This window comes from Lutjanus erythropterus, chromosome 23 (genome assembly GCF_056507025.1).
Source record: "Lutjanus erythropterus isolate fLutEry1 chromosome 23, fLutEry1.hap2, whole genome shotgun sequence".
Classification (NCBI taxonomy): Eukaryota; Metazoa; Chordata; class Actinopteri; order Lutjaniformes; family Lutjanidae; genus Lutjanus; species Lutjanus erythropterus.
This window is the reverse complement of record NC_139339.1, coordinates 27,982,970-27,995,956: the sequence shown is the minus strand read 5'-3', so window position 1 is coordinate 27,995,956 and position 12,987 is coordinate 27,982,970. Positions and strand designations below refer to the sequence as shown.

Sequence of the window (12,987 nt, the reverse complement as noted above, 5' to 3'; positions counted from 1 at the left end):
GTAGATAATGACTGAATTTTTGGGTGAACTATCCCTTTAACAAAAAAAAAAGATAACAAAAACTCGAGGAAGTGGTCCACCTCAGGGGTATTCCACAAAGAAGCAAAATCTGTTTGGAGCTCAAATTCACTCAAATCACCATAAAATTATAAAATATTTTAAGTGCATTAGAGCATTTCTAAATGTCAATAAAACTGATGAATGTTGTGTTCATTTCAGTACTAGTGATAAATGCAAAGAACAAAAAAAATTTAATTGGTTCATTAAGATATACATGTTATGATGTTTGCACAGGGGGAACTGTAATGATTGGTAGAACTAGCATTAAGCAACTATTGGTCAAATTTGGGACAAAATTGTAAGGTCGAGCAGAATTCACAGGGACTGCTTGAATTTGCATTAATTGCTGCAACACTGCAACTTCCTGGAGGGACTGATTAACACACCAGCGAGATTTCTGGTGTGACGTGTCAAAATGTCTGCTGTGCAACTAGTCCATTCACCGTCCTCATGATTATTCATGATGTCTTTCTGTCTCGCTTTCACTCTCAAAGTGTTCCAGAATCCATCTGTCCATCCATCCATCCATCCATCCATCCATCCATCTATCAGTTTTATCAATCTTTACCAAATGTCATCATCCTGTATAACACTCATCTCAGTCACTCAGGTTTTCATGAAATTCAATACAGATTATCTTTAAAATCTAAATATCAAATTAAATGAACATTATATGAACACCTGAGTGACTGACATTACCATTTTCAGTGAGACAGCTATCCAGGACCTTATGTCTCTTCTCACACTCACATAAAAATTCTCTCTTTCCACAATGAAGCATTTTTGTAATAAAAATAGTTCACTTTATTTGTTTCATTATGTGTAGCAAAAGTAGTCATTGACATGCGCATATTTACATCCAGCAAACGCATGTTTATTACGATGGTTACAACAAGGTACATCTAGAAAGACCATGGACAACACTCGCCGCATACATGACTCAAACAATGATTTTAAGGTACACTGACGTCATTGTTTCTGTCATCTTTAAATTTTTTTATACTTTTTCATTGATGCTTGTACATCTTCAAAGAAGTTTTTTTTTTGATGCAAGTATACATAAACGTGCAGACACTGTACCCTCCATTCTGGTCTGTTGCGTCATATCTCAGCTGCTTTTTTTCTTCCATTCTCTTTCTTAATCTGTCACTTCTGTCCTAATCTCCTAAAAAAACAACAAATTATTAAAAATTACAAAAAGCCTCCCTTCAGTCGACTGATGGCCTCATGTTGACTTTTTTTTCCAGAGATTTTATGGAGATTGTTGATGCCATGATTCTGCTCTGGCTTGGCAACAAGTATGCTGAGATTTGCTCATCCCTTAGCAACAGACGGCCACAAAGGTCAACAATACAGACAAACCAAGGAGCAACATCTGCTCTTGTTTCCAGTGACATACTTGAAAAAGAGGAAAAAGGGAGAAAAGGAAGTATTTATTAATTACTGATTATCAGTAGCCATTAAGGTAAAGAAAGGAACCTCAGCAGTACATTCCTTTTAATGCAGTTAAAAAAAACAAAACATTTTTACAGTCATTTTTAATCACTGTTATCCAATCCAAGAAAAAAAAAAAAAAAAAAATCCCATCATCATATCTTCAAAATTGTGAATGAAACTTCGAGTCACCTGAATGTGAGCACACTGTTCCCACCATCAGTGGAATCAGTCCCAGAGAGTCATTTCCATTATCCAATTTGCTTCTATTACAGAAATAATTACAGCCTCGATCTCATGGCTAATATTAAATGGTACAAAAGGAGAAAAAAACAAACAGTAATGGGAGGGGTGTCACAGTGACATGTAAGGCAGCAGATTTCTACAGATTTCAGAAACAACTTCCCACCTACAAATGTATCAAATGTATGGTTGATGGTTGTGCAACATTTAGATAAGAAAATCTTTTAAAATAGACTCTGGGTTGATAACAATCAATGAAAAACAACCACACTCAATGATCTTCATTGAGTTTAAGGGAACTTTGGGATTTTGGGGCACTTTGAGGCACACTCAGGAAAACATATGTGGAGGGTGTTTTTTAAAGGACAAGGTTGATCTTTTTCTACACATATGTCATGTGCAGTGCCAAACCACACTCTTAGAAATGAAGGTGCTGACAAGAACCATAAAGAGTTCTTTGCTTGTCCTTATGGTAGAATCCTTTTTGGTTCCTGGTAAAACATTTTCTAAAGGTTACACTTAGAACCCTTTCAGAGAACACAACATAAGTAGTTGTACCTAAACCATCTGTGAAAGGTTTCACCAGGAACCCCCTCTGAGAGGATAACCCTTCACCCTTCTACAGAACCCACCCTGAGGGTTCTATCCTCACGCTTTCCACCTTTTAAGGATGCTAATAAGAAGTCTACCAAGAGCCTTTTTTAATTCCAAGGGTTTCATCCAGAACCCACCCAGGGGGTTCTACCAAGAACCCTTTTATGTTATGGCACTAAGAACACTTGACAGGTTCTGCAAGATTTCCAACAATTCTCCAAACTTTTTCTTCCAAAAAGAGTTCTTTGGATGAAAAGGATTCCTAATGGAACCCTTAGTCTTAGAAAGAACCCTTGACAAACCCCTTCTTCAAGCAAAGGTTCTGGTTAGAACCTCAGCTCTTCAGGAATACACACACACTTTCAACTGCAGGGCCGCTGCGGAGTAACAAGATAAAATGTGCAGTGGCCAGCTGTAAGAAATGATTTAACATTTTGTTAATGAAACTATGTATTTGTGAACCATTTTTAAATATTCCTATCTTCTGTAGGAAGCAGCGGGCTTGTAGCTGAGTGCTACATACAGGGCAGGGAAGTCAGAAGTGATTGAGACAGGGACTGACACATTTGGTTTGGTCTTTTCAATAAGAACAAAATAAAATAACACCAACCTTGTTCTTTAAAATGCATGTGTTTAGGAAAAGAACAGTATGCCTTCACCATTTCATCCTCCTCTGAAGGCGTCAACTGTAAAAGAATGCCATATACTTTGGCCAGGGTTTGGCACCATAGCAACAAGGTAATTGAAGTTATGCAAAAGGATGAGTCATCCATTATAGTGGTGTTCATGTGGCTTCCACAGCCCTGTTATGAAATATGCTTTTTGGTGCTTATATTTCATTGTAAAGAGCTATGGTGGGTATATGTGAATATACATAAAGAAATGCTGACAAAATTCTGCTGCATTTTTTTACAAATAACACAAAAATTATACATTTGCGTAAAAATGTTTTCATTTTGAAAGATGAGATATAGCGAATGGCTTGATCATAACATTATTCTCAGATTTCGTATGATTGAATTCATCTTTATGGGATGAAACATGTTGATACACTAAGACAGGGTTTCACCAACAATGATCAATTTAATCTAAGATTAGTTCTAATCAGACTTAGGAAAACTAGGTTTAAAATGAGTATTTCAAGATTTAAAATTAAGCAGAGCTGTGTTGTCTAATAACAAAAACTAATCTTTATTAATCTTTATTAAATGCAAATTTATTGATGTGAACCAAAATTAGAGTTTAAACAGTATGGAGATGTCTGCTTGCCAAAATAAAACGATTACCTTTCAGATGCTCTGTATTCCTTAACAAAAAATGATATTGGTTGCTAACTAGCTAAAAGGCTAACAATATGTTGCGTTGTTTGCTAGCCAGCTAAAAAGTTAACACAATGTCATATTGGTTGATTGCTAGCTAAAAAGTTAGTTAGCCAACCTCCTCAAGAATAAGTTTATGGTTAATATTGGATCACATTTTCAATTGGAGTTTTGTTGCAACTGAATTAAAAATATAGTTTTAAAGTTTGGTGTAAAATAATTTAAAGTCAAGGCATGACTTAATCTGATTTAAAATGTTATTCTTGTTGGTGCAACCCAGCCTACGGGGCCAAAGTATCCGGACACCCTGTGGTCTGGGGTTGTTTTTCCTTTGTTCAAATGAAGGAATGAGGTCAACAACCAGTGGAAAGTCTGAAACTAGGAGAGAGGAGGCTGCCATAGCAGTACATGACTGTTCAACTATCACATATAGCTGGAATGTTGGGGGTCCACACACTCCTGGCCATGTAGTGTAGGTCATTTTTGAGAGATTATACTTATGAAATATTTTTCAAATTCCCCTGCCTGAGGTAATTACACAAACGTTCTTTTTTGTTTAGACAGTGAAATCCCATCAGCGGTCAAATGTTTCCCAGCATCCATCACTGCCAATGGTTCATCCAACTCTCACTCTGATTCTGAGAAAGATTTTAACGGTACAGGCAACAACATATTTAAGTGTCCTCCTTTGTTGGCATTGTAAAACGTCCAAATGGAGAATGTTGTCATGCCGGGAGTTTGGATAAAAAGTTTGAGCATGATACAAATCTTTGCCGCATCATGATTTCCAACAGACCTGTTCCCCCTCCTCAACAGAGGAGTGGAAATGTGTCTCTTTCCTCCACAGTCGCATTTATCCAGAGTACATCTGGAAAAAAACGTCCTCTCTAATGTCCTTGTCCAAACCATAACCAATCAAAATAGGAGAAAGAAACTTGTTACATAAGTAAAACAAAACCAAACACCAGCAAAAGAAAATCATAAGGAAATACACTCTGCTCATCTCTCCTCATCTCTGTTTTCCCCATTCTTGCTCTCTTCCCATCCACCTTTCAGTCCAATATTTGCTGTCTCTTCAGGAGTATCTGCTGGATGTATTTCTCCAGATCGTCACGGTTACTGCTGTCTGCCTGCTTTCCAGCCACATAGTAATCTCCATGCCTCGTCACCGTGGGTGCTGGTGCCGAGTAGTAGAACTGCTTCTGTTGAGGGGGGATCAAAGGCACTCGGGGAGGGGAGCGTGGTTTGGGGATGGGTACTGGCTGAAATGTCTGGGGATACAGCGGGAGGGGGTAGCTGCTGTAGTAAGGCTTCTGCTGTAGGCCTGCGGGGGGTTTTCTCAGCCGGGGTTGCACCCAGCTGTGGTAACGTCGTTTGGGAGAGAAAGTGTAGTCATCATCCACAGAATTAACCATGAAGTTGTTGAGAGTGTGAGCGGGTTTGGGAATGTAGTAACGGGGTCTGGCTCTTGGGGTAGGAGGAAAATAGACAGGGTGGTAGTCTGGGTAGGGCTTCCTCTGGTAGTACGATGGGTATGTGTAGGGGTAAAAAGGGCTAGTCCAAACAGGCTTGGGTGATTTGAGCCAGAAGTCCTGTTTGATTGACAGAGGCTTCTGAGGTTTGGGACGAAGATTTGGATTGGCTAGCAGAGGCTTTGCAAGGTTGCTCCAGAGATCCTGCGATTTGGTTGGGGACTTCTCCTGGAACCATGTTTTGAGGAGATTGACAGCTGGAGAGGGCTGTTTAGGGACAGGGAAGCTGTTTTGATCGGTTGGAACCTGCGATGCTGGGAAACCATTGGTGGATGAGAATGATGAAGACAGCGGTGTCAGAGGTCGCTGCCAACGAGACGTCATCTCAGGCGGCACGTCTTTCTTCTTCTTCTTCTCCACGTCGCTGATGATGTCCACCACGTCATCAGCAGGCAGGTGAAGCTTACTGGAGATCTCGATCAGCTTGTCGATGGTCTGGGGGTCGATGTCGTCTTCCTCTGTCACCTCCTGCTCCTCGTCTGACCTCTTGTCCTCCACAGCATTGGACAGAGATGAGCTGTACTTCTTGTTACCATTGTTCTGTTTCACCATGTAGCGCAGTAGCATGTCGGAGGCGATGTCGGCCAGCTTCTCCTCCTCCATCTTAGCTCTCTGTGCCTCGGCCGCCTGCCTCCTCATCTCCTCCTGCTCTGCTTTAGCCCGGGCCTCCTCCTCCTCAGGACTCAGCACCTCCTCGTCCTCCTCCTCCTCCTCCTCCTCTGGTTCATCATCCTCCATCACCTCCTGCTCTGCTGGAGGCTGTGACTGAACTGCATTACTGCCAGCATAGTTACCATCCTCAAAGTCATCCATGAAGTTCCCTCTGAACGTTGGGAAGTTCAAGGCTTTCTGCGTCTCCTCCTGCCATTTCAGCTTCTTCTTGGACATAGCGAGGTCACTGCCTTTGACTGGTAGGACGTCATTGTAACTGCTGTAACCTCTGCTCTCTCTCTGGTTTGGCCCAGACTCTCCCTCCCTCTTAGTGGCTGTGTTCAGACGAGGAAACTCCTTCATCATGGTCTCAAGGCTCTTCAGCTCCTCGGGACTGAGCTGCTCCTCCTCCTCATTGCCTTGCTCAGGGCTGTTTGGCCTCTTCTGCCCATTCTCCCCTCCTCCATCTGGACTCATGGGCTGCTGCTCTGTTTGGACCTGGACTGTCTGGCTTGTGGTACGGCTGGTGACCTTCTCTGTCATCTTCTCCTCCTCTTCCTGAGCTTTCTTCCTCTCCTCTTCCTCCTCTCTCTCCCGCTCCTTCCCCTGCGCAGCCATCAGCAGCTCCAGCTCCTGTCGTCCATCTCTGTCTCGGTCTGCTCCCTCCATCGTCCTGATTTCTCGGTATGCCTCCTCTTTTTTCACAGCCTCCTCTCCCTCCCTCCTCCTCTCTACTTGTGAGTGATTCAGTGCCTCCAGTAAGACTGCTGCGAGTGTTTTGGGATCAACATCTTTAAAGAGCTCCTCTTCTTCCTCTCTGTCTTCTTTCTCTAATGATTGTCTCTCTGCATCCTGTCTCCTCCCTGAAACTGAAAGCCCAGGGAGAGGATCTCTGTGTGGGTTATCAGCATCTCCAGGACTGTTGATCAGGTTGGGGGTGGACAGATGAAGGAAGGAAGCCCCTGTCAGGAGGACCAGGAGGGTAAGGGCACTTGAGGCATTGTGGTACCCAATCATGGCTACTTAGGACAGGGTTGACTGTGAGCAGCAAAGGGGATCAGAAATACCTGGAGGAGAGAGAAAAACAAATTCACACATCTTCAGTTTCAATGACTCTCTGACTTGTTGCCTTGTAGCACAAAATCACAGCACAGTATCAGAGAAATGTTGTCCTTATTATACGATTCTGCACCTCAAAATGCTACCGCTGTGAATGAGTCACACATTTGAACCTGACAACAGCTGAGCAAGCTTGGTACCTGGTGGCCAACTTTCTCCTTTCCATTCTTGTACAGATATGCTATGTGCTAGGCTAATCTTTCTGGATATGGTTAAAAGATGTTGCTGGGGGCAAAAGTGACATAGTCACATCTTAACAGTCAAGTGTGAAATGTTTACGAGGATCTAGTGGCACAAATTGAATAAAATATTGTTTTATTGGTGCATAATCACCAATCAATAAGAATTTTTATTATTTTCTTATCAGAATGAGCTGTTTTTATCTACAATTGACTATGGGTCACCTTCCATGTGCTAATCTACATAACTTGTTAGCTAACTAACTAGCTAACAACTTATGTAGATTAGCTAGCTAGTCAGCTAGCATTTTGCTAAAGGTCCCCTGTTAACATCTTTTAACCATCTTCAAAATGATGATTTTATTTTCAACAGAAATGAGCTTAGCACATAGCACATCTTAGTACAGGAAACTGGACAGGACAAAGTTGACAGAGCTTCCGAAGGGAGAGGGGGTCTTGGGAAGAATCAGTTAACTTTAATGCAAAATATTTAAATGGCAAATTGAAAATGGAATATCTACAAACAAAGTGAAAATGGCTGGGGCTGGTTTAGGTCCAGGGGGCTACAAAATACACGGTGAGGTGAGACCACGAGACCATGGGTAAGATGAACAATGACATCAGAATTTTTGTTTTTTGGTAAAATATTGAGAACCTTCTGTGCTGACAATGAATCAAATGGAACCCTGAGTCGCTATTGTAAATAGAACCACAGTAGCTGGTGCTACAATGCTATCATCCGTCGTTTCACAGGGAGCAGGAAACAAAGATGCTCACATATCAGTTTTGGCAAGTCCAGGTCAAGTCTCAAGTCTTAGTACCAGTATCAGCATTTGGTATATGATCACTTTACAATTACAGGGCAGTATGAAAAAAAGACACAACAGTCAGGTTCCCATCCAAAGAGCTGATCAAGTGAAATCAAACAAAGTAAATCTGCAATAGAACATGCAAATGACTTCTTGCTGTTATCCAACACCATCACATGATTAGCACTTGGCTCATCAAGATAAGCAGTAGGAGGTTCCATCAGATCTGTGTGGAGCCATCATGGATACAGAGCCATAGGAGCCTCAAAGAGACTGTTGGAGCAGAAACAGCTGATCAGTCCTGAGTTTAGTCAGTTTCTCTGACGTCAGCCTCAGCAGATACCTCTTTAATGTCAATGCACCAAAAGAATAATAAATAAAATCAAGATTGTTCACAAATCCGAGTCAAGCCCAGGACCGTCTTGCAGTGAGGTGATGGTGCTAATAGGGCTGCAATAAGCCATTATTTTCATTAGCGATGAATATGATGATTATTTTCATGATTGATCATTTCATAATTTCCAATTTTTGCTCAAAGTGATGTCTTCAGATTGTTTCTTTTGTCCGACCAAAAGTCCAGAACACTGTATATGTGAAGGACAAACATAAGGACATACATTTCCGTCATGTAAATTAATTTAGCATATGTGCATTTCATCACATGTGAGAACAACACATTTGCATCACACATGAAAAAACATTACAGACACTAGTGTATTATCAGGGCTGCAATTAACAATTGTTTTCATCATTGGTTAATTATGTTGATCATTTTCTCAATTAACTGATTTGTTGTTTGTAGACCTAACCCATATATCAGGCGACCAGTATTGTCGGTGTTGACCTATTACAGCTGTATCAGTCTATACCGGTATTGGCATATATGTTGACAAGTATGCACTCGTGTGTGTGTGTGTGTGTGTGTGTGTGTGTGTGTGCGTGCGTGTGTGTGTGTGTGTGTGTGTGTATGCGTTATAGTATCAAAAATACTGATGAAAGTTTACTGTTCCAGTGCTCTGATATCTATGGAGGCTGTATTACAGTAAAGTGATGTCATTTTCTGAACTTATCAGACTGTCCTAGCTGTTCTACTATTTGCCTTTACCCACTTAATCATTATAACATCATTAATGATGATTATTTATCAAAAATCTCATTGTTTTAATCAGGGGGGTGTTAATGATTAAGTATTGATTGTTTAATCACCCTTAAAATTTTTTACTGATTAAAAATGTATCAATTGATAATTAATCAATAGTCTTGAAATAGTAGCAGTTGCGCCTAATTTGAGATTGTTTTGTCTGACAAAGGCATTTGTTGAATAAAGAAACTTAAACTTATATTTCAAATGAGGGGGAAAAAAGAATGTGTGAGTTATATGTCTCATTAATTATTCATGATTAATTGATTGTTACTGTTGTCAATTATCGGTTTTGTGGCCCTAGTGTTAATATTTTGTGAAAGTACCAAATAGTGATACCTACAATATTGTTGCAGTATTGATCTCATTATATCATCGTATCTGGTCAAACATATTGTGATAAATGATTTTGTCCATATTGTATATTGTGATATGATCAATAATTATTGATATTGACTGATATGAAACTTCACTATCGTGATGGCACTTTCAGCTATAACACCAAAGTCTACTCCCTAATATTGGAATCAGCACCCAAACCCCAGCGTTGGTCGGACTTGACTTGTTCAGTCCATAAAATGTCACAAAATGGTGAAAAATGTTGATCAGTTTCCAAAAGCCCGTTTTTTTTTCCACAACCAAAGATATTAGGTTTATTGTCATAGATGAGTAAAATAAGCAGAAAATATTCACATTTAAAGGAGTGGTTGAACCAAAAATTAAAATTCAGTCATTATCTACTCATTGTCATGCCAGTTGAAGATCACATTTAGTTTTTTAGTCCACAAAACACTGCTGGAGTTTCACTGGTTAGGGAAAATGCACAAAATGTGCATATTTTGTGAAAGTAAAATGGTGACCAGTTTTCAAACAGAAAAAAAAAGAAAAAAAAGTGATGTGGCTCCAAGCTAAGGATCTACAGTGATGATTCAGGCTAAAAACATGGTGTAAATGACATCTTTAAAGTCAACTTCGTATGTTGGGGCTTTAGGAGACTTGGATTACACCAGATAAGCTGTATGAAGGCATTTTATGTTTTTCATTTATTTTTGTACATTTGAAAACTGGTCACCATTCACTTCCATTATTTGGGAGACTCTGCAACACTGTTTTCCTGTGAAACTCCAGCAGTGTGTTGTGGACTGAAATATTAAACCTGACCTTCAATCAGCATGATGGTGAGTAGATAATAACTGAATTTACATTTTTAGGGTGAACTATCCCTTTAAGAGGCAAAATCAGAGAATTTAGTTTATGTTCAGTTTAATTTAGTCATTGGCAACTAATCAATTCATGGATTACAGTTGTAGTTTTGTGTTTTTTCCAACACCCACGCCTGATCAGTGGGATCAGGTGTGTGAAGGCACCAGCCCTGCTTCATGTGATCAGGTGTGGGCTGAGGAGGAGGAGGAAGAGGAGGAGGAGGAGGTGAAACTATGCGGTGGTGTGGCTCTGCAGGAGCAGCAGTCAGCAGCACTGCAACATAGGAACGCTGTTCTGCTGGTAGAGTCATATTACTGACTTCAGATCAGCACCACAGACAGCTCCTGATGCTGCTGGCCCCGGCGGCGGGGTGGGGGAGGTGGGGTGAGGGGGGGTCTGTCCTTGGTGCTGAAATGTTCCACCCTGCGTTCTCAAGTGCAACAAGTGCAGCCAAACATGCGGGCTGCTGCCCCCCCCCCCCCCACTCTTCAACACGTCTGGATCAGGTCGCCATGAGAAGCTGCTCTTGCTGTTCTGAACCGCCGCCGTGCCGTTACACACTGTTCAGTGAGCATATACCTGCAGTCAGTCAATCTATTATGAGGCCACAATCTGCTTTTATCAACACAAACATCAAGACAAATCTTAAAAAAAAAAAAAAAAAAAAGGATTTTAAAATATTGACTCAACATCCAACCACAGAGCAGCTGAGTGGTGGAGCCGGTGATGTTCTGCAGTGGAGGCGGTGTAGGTGGCTGCCGGGCTGCAGGGGAGGTGTGATGCGTGATGTGCACACACGCAGTGGATGATGGAGATTAGCAGAATCTAAACATGACTGATCTCATCTTCTTGACCTCCATGTTTGAACCAAAAAAAACAAAAAACAAAACAAAAATCAGCCTTATTGTCTCCAGCAGATGATGGGGGCTCTGGTCTAAGCAGGTTACACTCGTGTTTATACCAACAAAAGCGAATTAAATAATCGGCCTCTGAAGACAAATCTGTGAGCATAAAGCCACCTCCAAGACTGGTGTCAACATGAGTAACCTCCCGCAGCCTACACACACTCACTGTAAACCTCCAACAAACATGGACGTCAGTGTTCTGCAGACATTTTAGACACGACAGAGGACTGTCACTGTCTCTGTCTCTGTCTCTGAGGGATCAGAACATTTCACCGCACACGCGGGCTCCAATTTATCAATCTGGCTATTTTTGGCGAAGCGAGTCATGGATGATGGCTGGAAATGACGATAATTGGGATGATGATGATGATGCTGATCATTATAATGATGATGATGGAGGAGGAGGACAATAGGGCCACCTCTGTTCTGACCATAAACAAAGAAAGATGGCAGCCAGTGTTCATTCAGTTCGCACAGGGGCCACAATTCACCACAAAACCTCATTATAAAAAACAGCACATTTTTCTATGAATACTTGACTGTAAAAGATGTGATTGTTTGTATATGATGCTATTAATGTATCTTCATAAATTACACGTCATTGCTCGCATATTTAAAGAGAATTTAAGGTGAGTTTTCTGACATCAACCTGACAAACAGCAGAAATCACTCCACACTTTGCGCGTTTTTTTTTTTTTTTTGGTATTTTTCTGATCACCCTGCTCACTGAAAACACCGCTCTGCTTTGGCAACGAGGCGTCAGTTTTACAAACATATTTATTATTAATAATAAGTCAGTCTAAACGTATTTCTTGTGTGATAAAAGAAGAATAAAGTGAGAGATAAGTTGAGACTTACTTTTGGTTGAGTGGGAGCGGAGCGGAGCAGCGGGGGGATTCCAGCTTCCCTCCTCGTCACGTCACACTCTCAGCTGCTCGGCTCGTGCGGTCCTGCTCGCAGTCCTCTGCGCGCGCTGCTGCTGCTGCTGCTGCTGTTGTCGCCTGTGGCTCGTTGTTATTGTTGTCTAATGTCAGTGTCGTCACTGTTGTTGTTTGTTTGTTTGTTGCCGCTCCTCTCCCGGGATTCCTGCTCCTTGGCTCGTCTGTTTTCGGCCGGCTGCATGCGCCTCTCTTATACCTCCGCCCTCGGGGCCCACGTGATTCATGCGTCAAGCGGTCCCCATTGACGTCACCAGACTGGGTTTCATTCATAAGATTTTTCTGCAACCAGCAACCCCCCCCCCCCACCCACCTCGCCTTACCCCCACCCCCTCCCATCACCGCCGCCCCATCCTTTGATCAAACCAATTAACTGCAGTGCTGCGAGCTGCTGAATGAACACAAGCTGCTGAATGAATCCGCAGTTTATGGAGGCATGTGTCAGGGCCGGAGCCAGCCGGTCAGGGGCCCACATGGATCAAGATCTGAACTCATCTCTGCAGGCCTTCAGTCAGGAATCAACACAGCTAAAATAAAGCAGCTGCAATGATCAGTCCATCAAAAGAAAACTACTTTGTTAATTAACATTTCAGTCATTAAAATGTCACAAAACAGGACTCCCACATGCGGTAACTGGCGACATAAAATTTATTTGCAACGTTTAGGTACTAGACCTTCATCAGGCAAACAGTCTGTGTCAATGAAAAGATATCTTAAAAGGATAGTTCACCCAAAAATGAAAATTCAGGCATTATCTATACTCAACCTCATGTGGATTGAGCGTCGGGTTTATTTTGTTAGTTTGCAAAACACTGCTGGAGTTTCACAGGAAAACAGTGCTGAAGAATCTCCCAAACAAT

General features: G+C 41.5%; 1 protein-coding gene across 1 annotated transcript; it reads right to left on the bottom strand.

Annotated features, from left to right (window-relative positions):
* Nucleotides 1–838: 838 nt before the first annotated feature.
* On the bottom strand, nt 839–12,177 carry vgf (VGF nerve growth factor inducible). The gene is made up of 2 exons (XM_084712747.1): nt 12,048–12,177; nt 839–6,900 (listed from the first exon to the last, which is right to left on the bottom strand). Exon 2 carries the CDS (start codon nt 6,848–6,850, stop codon nt 4,703–4,705), a length of 2,148 nt encoding a protein of 715 aa, XP_084568873.1. The 5' UTR covers nt 6,851–6,900; nt 12,048–12,177; the 3' UTR covers nt 839–4,702.
* Nucleotides 12,178–12,987: the final 810 nt, after the last annotated feature.

What these genes read in the sequence shown, in the direction of transcription:
- vgf (XM_084712747.1), bottom strand. Translation starts at nt 6,850, where the DNA reads ATGATTGGGTACCACAATGCCTCAAGTGCCCTTACCCTCCTGGTCCTC.